At 37.6% G+C, this 22,783-nt stretch overlaps 1 protein-coding gene across 2 annotated transcripts in view; it reads left to right on the top strand.

The window, feature by feature from the left end:
• The window catches only part of gabrb2b (gamma-aminobutyric acid type A receptor subunit beta2b), a 113,952-nt gene that overhangs the window by 49,058 nt on the left and 42,111 nt on the right, over positions 1-22,783 (top strand). For both annotated transcript variants that reach the window (XM_084386893.1, XM_084386894.1), the window contains exon 4: positions 6,995-7,215. In XM_084386893.1, coding sequence (XP_084243019.1) covers positions 6,995-7,215 — 221 coding nt within the window. The remainder of the gene's footprint in view (positions 1-6,994; positions 7,216-22,783) is intronic.

Below are 22,783 nucleotides of genomic sequence, written 5' to 3'. Positions count from 1 at the left end.
AAGAATTTCAGAAATGCATGTTTTGTCCGTCATTAGAAAGGCTGCATCTGTGGCACTTGGTGCATCGCATTACGTTTTCATCAACTTATTAAGTTTACTTTAGCCCTGTGGGCTCTTAGCTTGTTCTGTCATTTGGCCAAAATTTCATGTTAAAAAAGATGAAGTTCTTCACACAGGCTGTTTCAGACAGTACTGGCTATGAGTAGAGGACAAATGCTAGACTTAGACACTCTTCTTCGCTCCTCAAATACATAAAATATTAGCCTTTATATATTTAGTGTTTTCTGAGTAAACGCTGTACTTATTCAAAGAACCAGGGGTTCTTTATTCATACTTCGCTTTATACATCTGAGATGATGTGCCAGACCTTCTAACAATATCTGGATTAAGTTGTCTGAGATTACTGTGCGTTCTTGTGTTCTTTGGAAAGGGCAGATATATTGATGCTCTAAACCATGATCAGCAATGCAGCGATTGGCTGGCGGCAAGACAGGAACATAATGACATCACATTAACAAAGGACATCACACACCTGATGAAAAAAAATTACACATTTCTGGACCTTTATGGGGAAACAGAAAGAAGATTTTTCTCTTAGCACTTAGCGAGCTGATTCTGCTGCTACTGATGTTTAATAAATAGAAGCCTTGGGAACAAAAAGGGGAAGAAAAAAAAAAACTTAGCAGAGAAGATTAGAGGCTACACACTTTTCTCAGTAGTCATCAAGATGCTATCATGTCTTCCCCTGGTCACACAAATAAACAAAAAAAAAAACCTCCCTCAGAGAAAAGACACAGTGTGACAGAAGCAAGAATAACAGTCATTTACATCATAGCCGCTCTGAGCTTCCAGTGGCTTTCATATTCTGGCCCCTCCAATTCACAGAGCACTGCCATGAAATAGAGAAGCTACTTCAAATGTTGATGGGAGGAAAGGATAAAAAAGCATTTGCAGAGTTCAGCCTGCCTTGCTTTAATTCTAAAACTACAAAGGAAATAATGCCTGTAGGCCGATTTCTATTGATTAATATGCAAAGACCAACCCTTAAATTCTGGATGCATCTAAAATCGAGTCCCACAGATTAGTTATATTTTAAAGCATTACAAACACAAGACCTGAACCCTGAAAAAAGTCCCCCCAGATCAGCTGGTTCTGAGACTTCCTAACCTGACTAAAGCCCAATTTATACTTCTGCGTCGAACTCACGCCGTAGCTACGTCGTAGGCTGTGTGTAGCGCGCGTACCCTTCGGCGTACCCTAATTGCGTGTCAACGCGGACAACGACGCAGAAGTATAAATGAAAACCAACGCGTAGCCTACAGCGTAGAGGCTCCGGCGTAGGTCCGACGCAGAAGTATAAATCAGCCTTAACTCTACTAACACTAACCAGTCTCAGACCAGCTCTGCTTCTCACCCAATACACACATGCATGTATATATATATATAATATGGTGTGTGAAATTGTGACTATTGTGAACTTGCTGGTCCATTGAACTTGCCGATTATTGGCATTTTCACATAGATTGGGACTGTCTGTGGAACAAAATAGATCAAGGAATTATTCTAAAAGGACCTCTCTATTGTACCCCACTTTTGTTTATTGGATCTTATTTACCCTTAAAAAAAGAAGTATACTTCAAGTTCATTTTATGAAGTATACTTAGGTAAAGTATATTTTAGGTATACTTTATGTAGTAACTATACTAATATCAATGTACTAGTAGTAAACTTGAGTAAACTTGTAAACTTAATACTGCTTGAGACTAAATTGGCCCACTTTTTAGTAAATAAAAAAAGTTTTAAGTATACCATAAGAGTAACAGTAGTAAACTTTAAGTGCACAACTAGTTCACAACTGCGTTTCTCATTTGTACAACATCTCTACTACAAGTGAACTAGTAGTTTTTTGTTTGTTTGTTTATGAAAGAACACTTTTCAGTAAACTACTAATTTAGTAGTTTCGTCCTGCAAGTATACTTGTAAGTTTACTTTAAGTGAACATAAAACACTTATAGTTTACTCTTTATATATTATTTTTGCACTTTATATGTATGCTACTATGTTCCTATTTAGGTATTATTTTTATACTTGAAATATACCTTTAACTGTTCTTTAACTCTTTCCATTTTAAAAACATTTTATTCTAGCTTCATGCATCTTTTTTTAATCAATACTTGAATGTGGGTAATTTTCATAAAAAATAAAAATAAAAAAAGCAAAATGTTAAACAAAAAGCTGGGAAAATCGTCAAAGACTACGTCCGGATTCAGAATGATGATCAAAACATATATGGAGTAAATCACGTCCATCAACACCCCCAAAGCTTCACAGTCGTTTCCTCTTCATGGGTTCGACATTTCATTTGGTAACATTAGGGAGTTTTGATTTACAGTATATGCTGTTTAATGTTTAATGATCGCATTATTTTACATTTGTGCAAGCAATCTTCTATCACTTGCATCTGCTTCTTCTTCACCTGTGTTTTGATCCGGAGATTCTGTACTAAAAAGATGCATAATAGCGCCCCCTACTGTATAACAGTGAAAACATGGATAGCTGAAAAATTCAGTCAGTGATGGGGAGAGAGTAAATTAGATTTGAAGCAAATTCCTATGTACACTACCAGTAGACTAGACAAAAATTCTGATACCCAGGATTAGGAACATATATAATCAAACAATGTAAGTTTAAGACTATATGTACACTGTATGCCAAGTATACGTCTCGGGTTATGACTGTAACCCTTGTTCCCTGAGAAAGGGAACGAGAACTGCGTTGATAAGACACTTTGGGGAACGCCCTTAGCGTAGCAGCTCTGAAGCATGAATGAAACTAAGCCAATCTTGATTGGTGTTGCGTCATGACGTAACGTGTGACGGCATACACGGAAGCTACAAAGGGATGCTGCCACACAACAGAGTTAGCTTCTGCGATGAAGCAAGTCGTTCCCAGGCAGGGGAAGGTGTGGCGGAGGGACGCAGTTCTCATTCCCTTTCTCAGGGAACAAGGGTTACAGTCATAACCCGAGACGTTCCCTTTCTAGGGAACTCGAACTGCGTCGATAAGACACTTTGGGGAACGAGTACCCACTATGCCACAATGAGCCCTGCCTGTCCCAGTGTGAAGCTGCACGCAGGCACACTTAGGACGAGAGCACTAGAGTGCCTGGCATAGAAGGAATGTCCAGGCTATAGAATCTGATGAAAGTATGATGGGTGACCCAACCTGCTGCATCGCACACTTCTTGGATCGGGGCCCCTGAAATGAGGGCTCTAGAGGACGCCATGCCTCTGGTTGAATGAGCCACATAATCTTGACGGACCTCGCACCCACACATAATCTTTATTGCAGAGTAGCCACGTAATCTACGCGCTGCCTCGGCAAACGCGAGATCCGAGCCACTATAGATTCTGTATTGCAATGCAGACCTTTAATCTACGCGCTGCCTCGGCAAACGCAAGATCCCAGTCACAGAATCTTTATTGCAGAGTAGACCAGTAATCTACACGCTGCCTCGGCAAACGCGAGATCCGAGCCACTAGATTCTATATTGCAATGCAGACCTTATTTGGGACAATTCTTAGGGGACAAACAACACCAAATAGGACAGACAGTTTCACACAGAGCACTTGCTGAAGAGCCAAAAGCTAACTCTGTTGTGTGCCGGCATCCCTTTGTAGCTTCCATGTATGCCGTCACACGTTACGTCACGACGCAACACCAATCAAGATTGGCTTAGTTCCATTCATGCTTCAGAGCCGCTGCGCTAAGGGCGTTCCCCAAAGTGTCTTATCGACGCAGTTCGAGTTCCCTCAAAAGGGAACTTAGAAAACTTAATTATACTTTTAAGTATATCTCAATCAAAAGAATGAGTACATGTATAGTCCAAATATACTTAGACCTTTCTGTCAGTATAAGTCAAGTATACTTTATTGCAATTTTAAGTATATTTCTGAGAAGTACATAAAACGTTTTTAGTTTAAGAGAAGAATGCTAATAGCACACTTTAATAATCTTCGATATCTGTAGATAAACTGGCGCGCTTGTGACAGGGCGCATGTTTAACTGAAAGAACGAGCAGAGAGAGACCCGGTCGCGCGCCCGCACTCTCTCTCTCTTCAGAGCCAGGCGAAAGTGTAAACAAGACATCACCGTCTCCAAACTAGACGCTGTCTTGCTCTCTCTCCCTCGCACATATTAATCAAAATAAATCGACACGGTGGTAAAAGGTTGGAAGACCAAAGTTTCATGTGTAAATACAGTAACACCATTGCGATACATCCATATGAAGACGTTGTTCTGCAGGTTCGTCGTCTTCATTTTCATCTCGCTCCGGCTCCGACTCTGGCTCGAACATGTAAGGCTGGCTGGACAAGTCTTCCGTTGTTGACATTTTGTTAATAACGTGTGAATAATTTTTTTCTGTGCCGCTAAATAATCGTATCTCTGCTATCAAACTACAAAAATGGCCGAACGGGGTGGAGTTGAACTAAGTGTCACCTCTGCAACCTGGAGAGGGGGCGGGGTATGAAGTGTCTCAATTGTATTTAAAGAGACCGCACCAAAACAAGTTGCTCTCAGACGCACATCAGAAAAGGGGTAGAAAAGGGGCCTGTGGAGCTATAATAATGAGGAATTCAGACCCAAGCATTGCAGTTCCGCTTTATATAGACTACAAATGTATGATTTATATGTAAAAAGGAACGATTTAAAAGCATGATATGTCTCCTTTAAAGTTAACCTAATAAAAAAATCTGATGCTCATAGTTTTCAGGAAACGTTAGACCATACTTACTGAAATATGGCCCTTGGTAATGCATTTGCTGCATCTTCTAAATTTAAACTCAACAACTTAATGAGACTGGACTTCAGACAGCTCTAATTGTGTCTAGTAATTGTTGCACTCATGTGGCGACCCTCTCCATTTAATTATCTCTTGAGTGGTGGTCACCCATTGCAGAAAATCCATATGAACTCTGAAGATGATGTCAACTCTCTGTCCCATGATTCTTCAGAAGACACTTCCCAAAACCTCTTTCCAGAGCATGTTACTCACATGGTTCCTTCCTTTCCGACAGAAGCACAACAGAAACATCATCCGTCCCCACCCACACTAGCTTACTGTACACCATGATGCTCATTAGCTCCAAGCATTTGACAGCCACCTCCACTGAGAAAATGTAGGATAGCAATGATGACAGCTATTTTTATGTTGTTTGCTGCCTCACTGTAGTGTTTCTGGTGGCACACAGGATGTATATAGTTTTCCCAGACTATGAGCCACACTCAAACTTCTAGCCAGAGTAAATAGATTACATGTATCCTAATAGAAGACAGCTCTCTTCAGTATCCCAGTACCTGGCCTGATAGTACCATGAGGAGAAGATTAGAACCTTAAGAAGTCTTGCTGATCATACAAAGCATACTCTTTAAGTCTCAGAGACTCAATTTCTTTTAAAACTTTCCAGAACTCCCTTTAATAATGATAAGAGAAAGCCATGAAAGCCCGCCTGAGGTTGCATGGTATTTCATAATAAGCTTTGCAGCAAGAGAGCAAATCTGAGATTGGGTTTATCAGCGTGTAAACAGAAAAATGTCATCATCACCTTTGAGGTACATTGGACTGGCATTTAGCACCACATGCCACAGACATATTTTCTCTTTTAATGCTAAACGCTTTAGCAAATATTTGAGACTTAGCCATTTATTTATATATCTATTCATTTACTTAATTACGATGTATTTAAAAATAACCCCAAACAGAAAGGAAAATTAAAAGAAGAAAGAATTGTACCATCATCTAACATTTCTGAAAAGTGTATCTCTACATGGTGGTCAAACAGAAGCAATATTTGCCTGTTGGGTTTTAATTAGTTTTAATTAAGAACTAATTAGGAACTAATTAAAACATATTTTAGGGTAAATCAGTGGGGTTTCTGGACCCCAAACACACTTCGAGTTCTGCTACACAGCAGTAATGCTGTTGTGTACAAACTAGGGCCATGCCCACACTGAGGGTGAACAAGTCCCCCCTGCACTTCATTACGCACCGCCCTGTTGTTAGGATGACAAAATGTTGGAAAAAGTTACATTTTTAAGCTGGTCTAGCAGCATTCGTCAATGTAAAATTATTGAGATGGCCAAACAAATCAATGAAGTTGGACTGTACTATTAACATAAGCCAAATTCCAGTGCGACACTTGAAAGAGTGTGGGGTAAAAGTGCATGAGTGCCTCTTCCATTTAATAAAGAACATTTAAATAGTTGCTTACCTTTTAAATAATATTTGTCCTGAAACTAATACATGCCATTAAGACATTCACAAATGATTTCCCTATATATTCCCTTTCTTTTATTAATCAGTGTTATTTGCTTGAATTTGGCAAAAATGTATACATTTCACATCTTGTTTTGATTTGAATTTCAGAACAACTAAGAAAACATATCACAATTTAAAATAAATAGTCAAAAAACACAGTTACAAACATTAAAAGCAAAATATCATACAACCATTCCTAGTCTCCCATATTCTGTCACCTGCTTTGTACTTTTTCATGTACGTTGGTTGCTTACTGATGAATGCTTTGCATTTTGAAATGCCTATGCAAAAAGTGTCATTGCTGTTTTAAAGGTCAGTGAGTTATTTGATAGTCCAAATCAGCATGCAGGTTTGGAACGACATGATGGCATTTTTAGGTGAACAATGCCTTTAAAGAATGATTGAAATGGTTCATTTTTGTTCAGAAGTCTCATTATACCTATACTAGTCTCCAGTGTTTTAACACTCATTTTTAACCTGGTGTGCACTCTTGCTTTTAACGTTACATCATCAAATTTTAAAGCCAGTCATGTAATATTAACCCCCAAAAGATTTAAAAATATTCCCTAAAATATCTCCTTCTTTCTGTCCTATCTTCTTTCTTTGACTTTCTTATATTGTCTTTAGACCTGGTAATTCAGTAATCTTCTCTGTGTTTATGCTTTGTTTTTTCAGGACTACACATTGACTATGTATTTCCAGCAAGCCTGGCGAGACAAACGCCTGTCCTATTCTGAGATTCCTCTTAACCTGACGCTGGATAACAGGGTAGCTGATCAGCTGTGGGTGCCGGATACATACTTCCTGAATGACAAGAAGTCTTTTGTACATGGTGTAACAGTGAAGAACAGAATGATCCGTCTTCATCCAGATGGCACTGTGCTTTATGGGCTCAGGTAACAATTCAAAAGCATCTATTCATCACATAATAGCAATTTATTTAAAACATTACAAATCTTTCATTCAATATTTGCCAAAGCATCATAATCCCCATGACAGAATACACACAGCAGATGCTTTTGATTTTCTGAGTAAATCAATGCATCTACAACAATATTTTTATAAGTTAACAATTCAAAATGGTTATGTGCTCTAGATCTGTGCATCATCAAACTGATTGAAATAGACAAGACTTATATATATATATATATATATATATATATATATATATATATATATATATATTTATATTGATTTAGTTCACTCTTTAGGAAGGATAGGAGGCCAGCAGTACATGGAAGCTGACTAAAATGTCAATTATAAAGGTGAACACGATGTGAAAGTTACTGTAGCTTCACTTACAATATTGTGGGTCAAAATAAATTATAAAAATACAATACTGCCATCACATAAATTTCTATCCTAATGGGTTTTCGATTTCACAGAGAATCCTTATGATTACCAGTTCCTTTTTGAGGGAACTCAATGCTGTGTCATGACATTGATGCAATGTTAACACTTCTGCTTGAGTGTGTCTTGACGTGTTGAAACTAAGCAATTTTTGTTCAAGGTCAGGTGACGGAACATAGGCGATGTCAATATAAATGTCATCAGCTTCTTTGTCATAAAGACACTGCGTGTCTGTGTTTGTGTGTGGAGGATGTGTATTGTACTTTATTGTATTGAATGAGTGAAATATGGCATCTAGAAAGAGTATAAGCAATGTGTGCTGCCATGCCCTCACTATTTTATGAGGGATTATGTTCATGATTTGAGTGTGATTTGTTTGGGACCAGAGCATGCTTGATCAGCTCTCGAGATCCAGGCCCTTTAAAATTAAACCTGGCCTGGTAGATAAGGCATATGAAGCTGCAGGTCAGGCTGATGCATCACTGCACATGATGGCGGTTTTGCAGGCGTACTAGGCTGACCTGCTAAAACACCTGAACACTGGTGAGGGACACAGCCTGTGCCATCGTTCAATAGCTACAATGGTGGCCACGGAGAGGCATCTGTGGCTATACCTCTCCAGCATTAAGGAAAAGGAAACAACTTTCTTGTTGGACGCCCGAATTCACCATCTGGACTATTCGGTGACGCAGTCAACTCTGTTGTCGATAGGTTTCAGGTGGCCAAAAAGCAGACGATGACAGTTTTTTCCCTTCCCAGTTCCAGAAGCCTGTGGCTTCTACAGGAGTAGGGAGAAGTCAGTGTGGCTGCCTGTGTCCCCCCTAGTCAAGACTGGGAGCCCGGGCACTGCACGTTGCCGACCTGACTCCATTGTGACTTCAGGGCATCGGTGTACTGAACTGCACTGACATCTGTCTGATTCTAGCTCAGTCTAAAAAAATTGCGTTTTGAAATCAATCTCGTTCTTGTCCACTTGAGGTTAATCAGTAAGAAAAGCATGCTCTCTCCAAGACTTTTGTGAAGAATTTTGTGAGGTTGTTGTTGGACTTAACATCGATACAGGCACATTTGTCACCTGCTCGGGTCGGGTCGAGTCCATCCTTTCAGCCATGAAAGTACTCAGGCTATGTCAGGATATTCCTATCAGCCAATATCAGAGGCTGCTGGGTCTCATGACAGCAACTCTTAATGTGATACCAATGAAGCTGCAGCACATTAGACCATTCCAGTTGTGGGTCAAGAGCAGTGGGTTTCACCCATCAGGAAACACTTTGAAAACAATAAGGGTTATGCACAGATGTCTTTGTACCCTTTCTATGTGTAAGAGACCCCAATTTGTATGCCTTGGATTCCACATTGGGAGCGAACTGTTGTCGCAAGATTGTGTCCACAGACTTCTCCCTCACATGTTGGAGAGCGGTCCGGAATGGTCACCCTGACCCTGGGGATTTGGGGCAAATCTCCTGGTACATGAACTACCTAGAGAGGAAAGCTGTGTTTATGGCTCAGAATTACTTCCTCCCAGACCTAAGGGGCTACCATGTGTTGGTCTGGATGGACAACTCATCCGTAGTCTCATGTATAAATCATCAGGACAGGTTGTGTTCAGGTTGGAGCAGCAGATCATGCTCTGAGCTGAGAACAGACTGCTATCACTGAAGACAGTCTTTATTTCAGGGTGTTAGAATGTGGGAGTGGAAATCCTGTTGAGGCAGGGACTGAGGCCCGGGGAATGGTGGAGTTGGTGGACCTGATTGCTTCAGCAGAGTTGACCCCACTGTTCCCACTGTTCCCTTCGCCCTGACATTTCCAGCTCGGTTAGAGGTGCACCGGGGTTTCACCCCTACTCTTACAAGAAGTGGGACTTTTAATGACCACAGAGAGTAGGACCTCGGTTTAACATCTCTTCCGAAGGATGGTCCTTGCAAGAACATCTTTCAGCAGGGCTGTCCCCTGCTACACTTTTCTTTGGGATACGTGATATTTGGCTATAGTCCTGGAAGTCTTATCAGGTGTTCCCTTTGAGCCCTTGGAGTCAGCCTCGGAGAAGTTTCTGACTCTCGAGGTGGCTCTATTATTTGTGATTACTTCACATAAGAGAGTAGGAGACTTGCAGGCCCTTTCACTTGCCTTATCCTGTTTAGATTTTGCCCCTGGGCTGGTCAAAGTCATATTGCATATTACGGTCATATTACGGTCCGAAGAGGCCTTTCTTGACTGCTCATTTGGTCGTTCTTCAAGCTCTCTTGCCTCCACCACTTGACTTTCTGGATTTAGTTAAAAATGTTAGAACTCAAAAAGCATATGGCAATAATACAAAAACATTACAAATATACAAAATCAGAAAAATCATATAAATGTTGTAAATATAATGATGATACAAATAATGCAAACAATCACCACATATCAGTGGAAAAATAAGACAAAAAAGACAGTTCCATTTCTTCATTCATACCATAAGGTAATAAAGACTTAAGTTCAATAATTCAAAAGAGCTTCTTTTGTAAAAAAAAAAAAAAGTTTATATATAGGTCAGAAATAAAAATAATAATTTTGAATAATGTGCCAGTGACTATTAATAATACTCTTAACATTTTCTGTCATTTATGAGACAACGCTTCCCAGCCATTGACCGAATTTTCTTGTTTTCTGTGTTTTCACTGTTGTACGGTAGGGGGCACTATTATGCATCTTCTGAAATATTACTGAATCTCCGGATCATAAATGAATAAAACAGAAACAAGGGATAAAAACATTGCTTATGCATGTTGTAGTCTTTGAAAAACACTAACTTTGTTCAAAAGGTTTTTTTTTGTTGTTTTTTTTTTTTTTTACTTTACCCACATTCAAGTGTTGATAAAAAAGAGTGCATGAAGCTAGAAAAGAGGCTCTGTTATTTATTTTGATATGTTGCATGTTCAGATATTCATACAGCAAGATATTCTGGGGGCCATGGAAGTTTTGTGAAAATGATAAAATGCTGGTGGGCTGGCAATGTAAAAAAAAAAAAAAAAAAAAACACTGGCGGGGAAAGAGTTAATGTCATTGCTCAATGAACTATGCCTTAAGTGCATGAATTTTTCGCCAATCATTATTACATATTTGGGTCTTTGGTGACCCAGATCTATCTAACACAGATGATATCTATATCTTACCAGCTTCTGGCTCATATTCTCGATCTCAACCAAATTCTCAAAACTATTGCTTTCAACATCTTCAAAATAAATATCTTTATCGCTGACAGCTTCTTCACCAGATTCACCATCAAGTGACACTGACACTAATATATGTAAACAATAAGGTACGATAGGCCTTTAGCCATTACTTATTCACGATACAGCACTAGCCTTGAGTACCTTATTGCTTTTATAAAACAGTTAACACACAATACAAATATTAAAGCCGAAAAATATGCATCTATGCAACTTTCATGAAGTAAAATCACTAAAAGCCTTCCTTCCGCTGGAAAAAAAAATAGTCTCTGACCGTAAACAGCAACAGAAGTTACATGCATTTTTTCGCCAGTAGATGGCAGCAAAGACTGTCTTTATGAGCGAGTCAGTCAGTAGAGAAGACTTTTACATTGAAAGGACTCTTGTGAACTTGTGATCACGGAGAAGGAAGACACAACTGACAGATGACTATAGACACGGGAAAACCCCTTAACTGTCAAAAGGACAATATATCACAGCGGACATTCAAACAGATTTTTTTTATTATGAATTTAGGACTGACCTGAAGGAAAATGCTATGTCTACTGTAAATGCAGGTTACTCGATCTCTCACAATACTCTACTATAGCTTCAATTAACAATATCAATGAGATCAATCGGGAATAAAACACAGCTATTAACCAATCAGAATCAAGGATTGGAACTATAACTGTTTTATAATATTGCATACAGTAATTTCTCTGAGCCATTTCAAGTTTTGCTGATGGCACTTATTATTTTGGTTTATGCCTTTGGTAATTATGGGTGAAACATCACAGCATGTACTAGACATTGCCACCTTGGGAAATTAAGGTAAATGGCACTTGTTGAGTTATCAGAGAAAAATATACTTACACTATTACATACCTCGGGTCCAGTGGCGGCTGCTGGTCTTTCAAAGAGGGGAAGCTCATTTTCGGCCTACATCATAAAAATTATTCATTTATTTATACGTAAATTCTACGTTCCTTTTCAAGAAAATTCTCTGTGAAAAATTAATGCAATAATATAATAAAGGTATAAATAATAATATAATAAAGTATAATAATAATGCTACTAATAATAAGATTTTTTTTTAATTATTTTAATAATTATTTTTTTAATTATTACTACTAATAATAATAATATAAAAAAATATAATAAGTAATAATATAATAAAGGTATAAATGTATAATTGTGTGAAATGTATTATAAAAATTGGCTAGCAATTTCGACAAGCAAATACCAAGAAATAGGTTGCAGCAGTTTGTCTTTGAAAAATCCGCGATGGGACTGAGCTCGAACAGCTTCAACATCAGCGACTTTTTATTGTATGAAATCGCTGTCAATCAAAAGGAGACGCAGCCTTTCGACAGACCCTCCAATCATCACGCGGAAGCCCGGAGTCCAGGCCAGCCCACTCCCCGTTCACCCCCAGAGAAGCTGAGCTTCCATGGGCGGGACATAATCGCAGCATTTATCCAATGACCGTCTAGTTTCGAAGCGCTGAAAAAAACTGTTCGAAGCAGCCCCATTGAAGTCAATGGAAGCTGGGCTTCAACAGGGAAATGCACTGTGACGCTACGGGAATGTATGAGAAGGAAATCGAGTCAGCCGACCTGCTGTATGTAACTGATTCTGAACGAACTCGTCTTTGAGATGAACGTTTTCTAACGCATTTTTAGTCAATAAAATGTTAATACAATAGTACATATTTGACCATTCATTTTTTGACATTATAGGGGAAGCCGAGCTTCCCTTGCAGTCTTAAAGAAATCGCCACTGCTCGGGTCGTTAGCGACCCTATACACTTTTTACAACCAAACAAAATGAGAAAACAGCCATTCTTCTATATATATATTTTTTCTTTCTTTTCTTTCTTTTTTTTTTTTCAAACTATCGCGAGTGCAGTGTTAAGCCACTTATTGTTATACTTACACTGAACAAAATTATAAACGCAACACTTTTGTTTTTGCCCCCATTTTTCATGAGCTGAACTCAAATATCTAAGACTTTTTTTATGTACACAAAAGGCCTATTTCTCTCAAATATTGTTCACAAATCTGTCTAAATCTGTGTTAGTGAGCACTTCTACTTTGCCGAGATTATGTGGTATATCAAGATGCTGATTAGACAGCATTATTATTGCACAGGTGTGCCTTAGGCTGGCCACAATAAAAGGCCACTCTAAAATGTGCCAAAGTCAAAGTGTAAATATCACCGTTATAAAATTAAGTAAATTTACTCAACTTTTCTGATACTGGTGTTCCCATCATGCACTGGGCCTTGAATAATTAATGAGGTAGATTTTTCACTGTTTTCCAGCTGTATTTACACTGTTTCATCATTGCTTTTGTTGTTAGGATTAGTAACTTGCCATTTTGTGACATTTGGAGATCATTTTCCACTCAAAATGACACATTCAAACACAAAAACTATCCATCAAATGTTACCGTCATTGTGTATTGTCTACCTATTGAGGTCTCTGCGTTCACATGATGTGTGACTCCCTACATGTAGAATATCTATTGTATTAATTACTTAGATGTTTCTAAGTAAAGCATATACTTTAAAAGTGTGGTTTAATTCAATATTCAATGAGTGAAATGTATTGCAAAGAAACTTTCAACTAAATAGATATTACTCAACCTTTTACTAGCCAAGTTAAAACTACTTATTTCCTTTGTTGCTTTCACTTAAGTTAGTTAAGTAGAGTTTACTTAATTTAATATGTGAAATTTACTTAAAAATATGCGTGTGAAATTTACTTTAAGTGCAAAAACTTGCCAAAGAAAAATTAAGTAAATTGTTCTTATTGTTTTTTCAGAGCACTTATTATACTGTGTTTATTCAGCTCTTACAGTGATTTTCTGGAGTAAAACTGACGCTTCATCTTTTGTGTGATGTACAATAAACTTGATTGAACTCATCAGTATATTTTTGGCCATCATTCGGACGGGGTCCGCTACAGCAGGCTTGTATTATTAGTCGATCAAAGCTGATGGCAAATACGTTATAACCATAATTAAACTAAACTACACCTGTTCTATCTCCATACAGCATATATTCTCTGGCTCTGTAGGCATTATTGCCCGACTCCGGGTCGAAATGAACACCGCTAGTTTCTGTTTTGATATTATCATTCCATGAGATGAGATGGTCTGACACTGAGCGTGAGCTCGTGAGGCTCCACCCTCTGTGCTGAGAGCAGCAGCTCATTTGCATTTAAAGGGATACACACTATAATGGCCCTTAAAAAGTGACAATTTAAACATGCTGTAAATTTTTTTTTATCTGTTGGGCATTTAGAGCTAAAATTTTACATACACACTCTGGCGACAGCATAGACTTATTTTACATCTTTTGAAAAGGGGCATAATAGGTGCCCTTTAAATGTATTAAAACTCTTCACGTAATGCATCTTGTTTCAGTTTTTCTTTACAGACACATTCAAACAAGGATAGCAAGTGAGTTTTCAAATAGCCCTGCACTGAAAAATCTCAATATTTTAGATACATCTTAGATATACTTTGCTATCTGTTATTTAAAAAATAAAATCCACTCTGGTGTGTGGGTGTGAATCCAGCTTGGATCTTCTTTTTTTTTTTTTTTTTTTTTTTTTTTTTGTGATGAAATATTAGTAGAAACATATTTTAGATAAAATATTTAAATGAGCCATAAATGAGAATTCTATGATTGTCATTGAGGGTCAGGCAAGGAGGAGGAGGAGGAGAAATGGATCTCAATGCAAACTTTTCACTTTATTAAACCATAATAACAGGCTAAAAGGCACCAGATTTACATCCACACATAAAGACAACGACAACAACTCAAGATACAAACATAGGGCAATATATACACAGGGGTGACAAGGAACTAAACTAATGGTGAACATAATCAGTAACCATAATAACAGACAAGCAGTGAAACATAGGGAACAAAAGAAACCGTAATGAAACATAAGAAAAACATGAAAATAACTTAGTCCATACAAACGAATGTATGAAAGACTTACTTAGGGTGGACGATGACGCAGTTTTCTTCTAGAAAAAAACGTTGTTGTATTATTTTAATGTTATCACTGTGAAGCTGCTTTGATGCAATCTGTATTGTAAAAAGTGCTATATAAATAAAGGTGACTTGACTTGACTTTAGCAAATGCTTGGTAGTTGGCTTCACATAACCTCTCATCTCTTTTCTCTGGAGCAAAGAGCATTTAGCCAATTGTTTCAAATCTACAAAATTAGTTATATTGTCGGGGCCATTTAGAGTGCTAAACTTTAAAGATCAAAGGAGTTCAGCTCATTATTCTCTCTGAGCTGTTTTGTTGTTCTCAGATTGAAGAATATTCTATCAGGTTTTGTGTAACCCTACTGCATCAGCTGTCATTCACTCGAAGACCCATCACATTTTCCTTGTTAGTGCTTAGATTGTGATGTGATTTCATCTAAACTATTCAGTTATTATGACTTTTGGGTCAAATAACTTTTTTAAAAACACCTGAACTTGATAATCAAGGTCTTTAAGATTACTCGAAACTTCCAGGCAGGTGTTTTGCAGCTGTTTGGAGCGACACTGTGCAGGACAGTGGTCCTCCTGGAACAGAGTTTGACACAGGAGTTTGTAGTCATGTTCTCTGGATTACCTGTGTTTGAACTCCTGTCTAATCATCTGATCATCTTCCAGTTATACTCTCCCATGTAATCTTGTTTTGTATTCTTTTAGGTTGTTATGGCGTTGGTGTTTTTCAAGTGGAATGATGCATTTTCTTCAGATGTTTATACTATCCCAGAAAGTTACTGTGAACTTGTTACTTACCTGATGTTTGCTCTTCTATTTAAACCTGTGTTTGGGTTCATATTCCTGTGAGATTTGACCTGATACATGTACCTGCTATCAGTGACAGTCAAACCTGTGCTTGTATATATAAAACTATAAGTCAAGGCCCTCAACTTCAGACTTAAAATCACCTTTTTTTGAGCACTGTTGAGAACCCACGGTGTGAGGTAATTTTCTGAAGTCTGTTGTTGGTGCAGAAAAGTAATCCACAGACTGCTAGATGCTGTGAACTACAGCAACAGTATGTATTATCATATGTCCGGGCAACATAAACAGCAAATTACTTAGCATGCAAATTTAAAAAGTAAATGTTTAACACATTTAGGCAACAATCGTCTATTATGTTGAATCTGACTTATAAGAATGAGGCTACTATGAGCTAATAAATGAGAAGCAAGTATCAGACCTTAAGACATTTGATAAAAAAAATAAAAAATAAAATATAAAAAAAACTTGACCTCATGAAGTTCAATCTCTGATTTATTTGGAGAAGTATTTAGATTGTTACCCTGAGTAATGCATTACAGATCACATTTTACTGCATGTAATCTGTAGTGGAATACATTGTAAAAGTATGTAAGTTGTCACGTCGGGGTTGAGGTGAGGAGAGGCGAGTTGGATCTTGATGCAGCATTTATATTTATATTTATATTTACTTTATTTATATTTACAAAACAGAAACTAAGAAGATAGTCCAGAACAAGGAGCATCGTAGCAGAAACACACAACAGCTCCCCACGCAAAGTAAAGACAATACAGGACAACCAACATAATAAAACAGAGTTTCAATACACAGACAATAGCAAACTCAACAAGCAACAGGTGCACAAGGCAATCCATTACCATGACAGCAATGACATGAGCACAGGGAACTGAAATGAACATGTGACCAACACAGAACGGAACTAATGGACCAAAATGAAACTAACATACTCTGACCCTGACATAAGTGTTCATTTAGGATAAACACTAGGCAAAGCCTTAATTTTGTTTAGATAATCATATCGGCACCGATAGTTGATTGGTGGAACTATCGTTATCGGCAAAAATACATACCGATAGTTTTTCCTGGTTGCGTCCGTTGCTGGAGCGGCTGAGAAGCGCGCGCTGTCATTCATTACACAGTAAGAGAGAGCTGAGAAGGGCCTGCTGGCATCATGCAGTACAAGAGCGGCCTCTAGAGGTGTAATAAAAACTATCGCTGATGCCTCGTGTTGTTTATTTCGACACGTGATTCGCGTGCTGCACTGAGAGCACATGCTGCGTGGAGAGCGCCGACATCAGATGCGTGTTTAAAGCACCGACAGCTAAGAGGTAGCCTATGTATACAGTACATTTTGTCATATCATTATAAAGTGATTAATTTGTTGACTAAATGCTGCATTAGTAGAGAAAGAACAGCACAACAGTATGTTTGTTTGCCTTCAAGGCTGAGAGGACGCTAACATTAGCAGTAAGTTACCTCAAGCGGTTAAAACACTGTGCTCAAGTCCGACCCGAATGTTTAATGTCACAATTGTTACCTCTATTTGCATTAGTTTATATCCAGCTGGTCACTTTTAAGCATTTAATATTAAGAGAAGTTGCATATTTTAAGCTAGAGACGTAAGATAGCTAACTGATATGTTCATACAGCCGACAGAATTATTTTCATAATAAAGTTCAGCACTGTTTTACTTGGAGTGTTATGTTTGTTTTTATCCAGTATCAATTTTAAAAACTATCGGTTGATTAATCGGTTATCGGCAAGTATGGCCCAACCTAGCTATCGTTAACGGTAAAATCCACTATCGGTCGTCCTCTATATGGAATTATCAGATTGTTCCCATATGAGCTCTAGTGAAATGACATTTACACTAAGAGGACTTTGACCCAAATGTTTGGCATCTGTTGAAGTCATGGCAGTATTTACACTGTCTCTAAAATAAACCATACTGTGTGCCCACAGAGATGACTCACAGTTTTAGGGAAAATAGATGCATGTGTGCATAAGAGATTACCTGTAATGTGTATGTTGGCTTAATCCACATCAAGGGCATTTTTAAATAGATTAAAATAGGATAATGTTGTGGCAAACATTCTCTCAAATAAGTCTTTCTCTCATGACTAATTTATTTCCCAATTATTTGCCAGTTCTTTCTGCAGTTTGTAATGCTGTACCTCGAACACATTTAGCATGTGCTAGACAGAATCTTTAAATTGTCCCTTTGTAACATTTCACTGCACCTCGAGGTGATGGATACTTGTGGAGGCATTTGTCTCTTTTGTCTTACTCACAAGCTCTTGCAAAGACTATTAAAGCAGCATGTGTGTGAAGTTATGTCAACTTGATACATCACACACAGATTTAGTATAAGTGCTGCGTTATTAAGGTCATAGAATTATGCATGTGGAAGTTGCATATTATTATTAGGACATTCTTAGCATCAGTTCTCTGCCATCATCTGTGTGCGGCAGTGGATGTACTGTTCTCGTTCACTGTATCTGTTTAAACTTCAACTGTTTTTTTTTTTGTGGATTTCACATTTTCTTTTTATTGGAGACAATATTACAATTTGGCAAAAGAGTGGTGTGGACATTTCCCACCTGTCCTGCACACAAATGGTGCCTTTGTACTACCCTTTTATGTACCATTTAGTATTGTTTTAATAATATTTACAGAAATTGTGTTGTAAAAAAAAAAAAATATATATATATGTTATGAATTATACAAGGCATATTTGGAATATAGAAAATGCATGACAAACTTCTGGTTAAGACCGGGCCACATCCGATTTTATCTGATTACAGACATCATTTTGACATTTCTTCAGATTTAGATATTGCCTCTGCTGCAAACCCATAGAAGTAACTTCATACTGTTCTCCAATAAAACAATCTAAACATCCTTACAACAAGATAGATTTACATTGGGAGCAAAACTGAGTAACACTTTATTTTAATGCATCCTTGTTACATATGTTACACGTATTTACTACAGTATTAACAGTAAATCAAGCACAATCACAAGTAGCCTTAATAACATTAAACCAAACCTTTAGTAAATGCATGTTGTTAGTTAATATTACCCAGCACTTATTTGAGTTATTACACTGTAACAATGATACATTTAAATACAATTTAAGACTTGTTTTTAGAGTACAAGGCCCAGATTTACTAAACAAGGTAAATTAGTGATACTTCAGTGTTTTGTTCTACAACGTACTCTGCACACACTCACACCCCAAACTTATCTAGTCTTATCTAGTTATTTATTAAAATCATATGTTTTTTTTTTAGAAATGAACATAGCTGCTTCAAAAATCTTATTTTTACTATGGATGTGTGTAATTTACATTGTAGTACAACATATCAAAGTTTAGTGAAGTATGTTTACCACAGGCTTTATTTTACGCATAAATCGAAACCCCCCATTATAAAACCCCATATTCTGACATCTTCACTGCACCAATCTATAAGAATGTATTTTGTTTTTATTACAGTAATAAGAATTGTTGGGAGCTCAGCTTGTGGATGAAAGTGCTTAAATTTAGGGGTTTTTTTTAAATCAAAGTGCAAATGATTTTTTAATCTGTCTTTAAGCAAAATATACTTTCTCATGTCCTTTCTTTTTAAATGAGGGTGAAATGTGAGATTCATCCATGCAGTGAATTTACAAGTATTATTGATTTTAACAGTGTAAATGCAGGATTAGAGAGGCAGATGTCCAAAGCATGCTTTGCTTTAAACCCTGAAGCTGCATGAACAGAAGCAAATCCCAGCGCACACCTGAGCTTTACATCACTTCTGCACTTCTCACGGGCAGTATTGAGAAACAGCCCCCTTCATCTTGAAAGAGAAGTCAGAGACATGAGCAGAAAAAAAAAAAAAACTGGCAATTTGCTGCATGACATTTGTGGTCAGGAGGCTCTATCACCTTGGGCTTGTGAGAATGCAGTCTTTTGGTTATCAGAAAGATTTTGTGATAGAGGAGTGTGGTGCAAGTCTAAAATCTGTATATTCCTATATATATTCCTATATATCAGTGTGTCCCAACCCTGTTTCTGGATACACACCAACAGTGTACATTTGGGATGTTCTCCTTATCTGAGGCTCTGTTTACACTGGTATAAAACTTTACTCACATCTGACACAATTTGTGTTTCTGAATTTGTGGTTTTAAATCATATCCGATATCTGGACATCTGTCCTGCATCTAAACATGTATATCCGATTCCCCTTGGAATTCCAAGTCACCACAAGGCGAGGGCAACATGTTTGCCCACAAAGATAGCTTTTTAATATAACTTTATGAAGCAGAGGTGACTGTTTGTCCTCGCAATATAACTATAACTCTAACTCTTTTTTTTAATTAAGGTGGAAACTATATATATAGAAATTGCGCACTCACAGAAACTGGTTTTCAACCTCTGGCGCGTGAATTTTTATAAATAAAAAAATCTCAGCAGTGAGGTGATAACTTTGCTGTTTTTGTAATTAAACTCATAGCTTCACTATTACATAGAGACACAGACAGGTAATTCACACTCACAATCTCTCTCTCTCTCTCTCTCTCTCTCTTGCTAATTCATTCGAATGACTTCAAATATTATCTTACCTCGCTATTTTACATGAGAATTCTAGAACTAACAAAGCGTAGATCTGCTCTGTCTGTTCAATCTGATTTTGCACTGCAAACATCCATGACAGCTTTTAACTTATCTATGCTGGCCAATAATAACTCAGCAGCCTGAGGACATCATCGCCTGACCAGCAGTTTAAGGGTACGTTTACAAAACGTCACTGTCGTGTAAACTAACGGCCGAAATGCATAAAAAGTGTTACGCTTTTAGCTGAAAACGGTGTCGTGTAAACAGCCCCTCAGACCGGTGTTGGATTGGAGCTTATAGCATCATTAAGGGTAGGTTTAGTGGTGGGGTGGGGTTGGGGATTCATTAAGAAAGAGCTTCTAGTTATAGTAAAAGGTAATGTAAGCATTACCCTAACTTCTGGTCTGAGGCTGCTGTCATCAACACTGCAGTGATATGTGGTTCTGCAGTTAGATATGCATGGTGGCAAATAATCATGGTGCCACTCGATGTGAATTATATAAATTATTTTAATAGCATGGCCCGAGGGTCAACCATGTCGCATAGTAAAGCATTCACCAAAAGGATTAACGTAAACACAGATATCGGATACCAGTCATGTCTAAAGAGAATGTGAAGGGGGAAAAAATCTGATTTGGTAAAAAGATCAGATCTGTGCATTAAGACTTGCAGTGTAAAAGCAGCCTGATTTACCCATGTCAGGTTTTGGAGTCTCCTAATGAGCTGATGAGTTGAATCAGGTGTGTTTGATTAGGCAGAGTTGTGTACTGTTGATGTAAAAGTCTACTTTTGGTGTGCCACCAGGAACAGGATTGGCAAACACTGCTCTATATAAGGACCTGGTTATTTTTTTGTCCCACAAGGTGTCCTTAGTTCTATGCACTTACATTATAAAAGCATTTGATGCAATGTATTTATTGTGTGCATGTTCTGCATGCCAGATTCACATTTGCTGCTATTGAGGTTGAGATATGGCGTTTCCTCCGAGGAGGCAATGGAGGCAGTGCCTCCTAAAAAAAAAAAAAAAAAATAGGATGACAAAATAATCCATATTACAAGACTAAAACAATGCAAATATTACAAAATGTAACATTAAAAAGTGTATAAATCACTCGTTTTTCTAAAGTAACACTGTCCAACAGTGACACCAGCAGGTAAAGTTACAGCGGGGAGCAGTGTCTCTATATGCCAAAAAGAGTTTTACACAACGGTCTGTTATTGAAGGGACATTGACGTTACATTTTCACGCCCCTAAACATGACGTGGAACAAAACGAACTGTGATTGGTGTCTTTACATGTCAGTCAAACAGCCTCTGTGCGGTCCTTGGCCAATGAAAGCTGCTATGGAGTCCAGACCTTCTGCCATCAGTCTGTATATATTTACATAGTGTAAACTGTGTTTTAATGCTTAGCTTAAATGTCTAATATGCACCAACATATGTATGTTATGAACAATTGTAAATATTTTGTTTCTATAGCTGTCAATACGTAATAATTTTTAGGTTTTATAGATGCTGTCAATTTGTCCATATTGCATGCTTCAGCATGGACAAGTTGGTATCAAGAATCATGAAATTTCACTGGTATACGTAGACTGACATTGTCATGAGCGAGTGCTGTCCTTTCATAAAGCAACTGACTCTTAACAAAATGCAAGTAAGAGCATTTGACTTCACTGACACTTTTTGGCTCTTTACGTGTAAGATCTCAAGCTATTAAATGCACTCATGCTTGATTATATAAATATGCATGAGAGCATCTACTAATTAGACAGAGATATGCTCTTTATGTATAACTAATTATAGTATAATTAGCCTTACATTAGTTGAACTATCTTGCTGAAGTAAAGAAATGCATTATTAAAATTATATGACGAGTTACCAAGTGCCTCATAAATCTACATTAACAACAGACTGAGTATGAAATATTGTTTCACTTTTTGCTCAAGTAAATCAGAGTTTGCTGGGTTTTTTTTCTGTTACTTTCTGTGTTTTTCTGGTCAAATTCATCTTTTATGATACAATTTACACACACACACACACACACACACACACACACACATGTGCGTGCGTGTGTGAACTAAGCTTGGGTACACCATTCATATGGTTTTGCGCATGAAAGTAATAATTTAGTTACTGTCTTATTTATTTGACAGTCAGGTTGCCTGCACTGTTAATTAAAGATCTTTTGACTTTGGCATTGTTGTGGCCCTGCAGTAAAACAGATGGCTTTGTTGTCTAACAGGGTTTTCTTAAAAGAAGAAGAAGAAGAAGAATATGTTTTTATCTCAGTGATGCAGTGACAATTAAAGTCTCATAAAAGACTGCATGAATACAGTAGCATAGAAAGTGTCCAGTTTTCTCTTCCTTCATACAGTGTATCTAAACACTTTCTGAAGCACTTCATTATTGCACATTTCAGTCCACCCCAAAGCTTGAAAACAGCTAGTTATTTTAAGTGTAGCTTCACAGATTTTCAACATGCTTTGTAGTTT

Source organism: Rutilus rutilus, assembly GCF_951802725.1.
Source record: "Rutilus rutilus genome assembly, chromosome: 18".
Taxonomy (NCBI): Eukaryota; Metazoa; Chordata; class Actinopteri; order Cypriniformes; family Leuciscidae; genus Rutilus; species Rutilus rutilus.
This window is presented reverse-complemented; position numbering and strand designations above follow the sequence as displayed.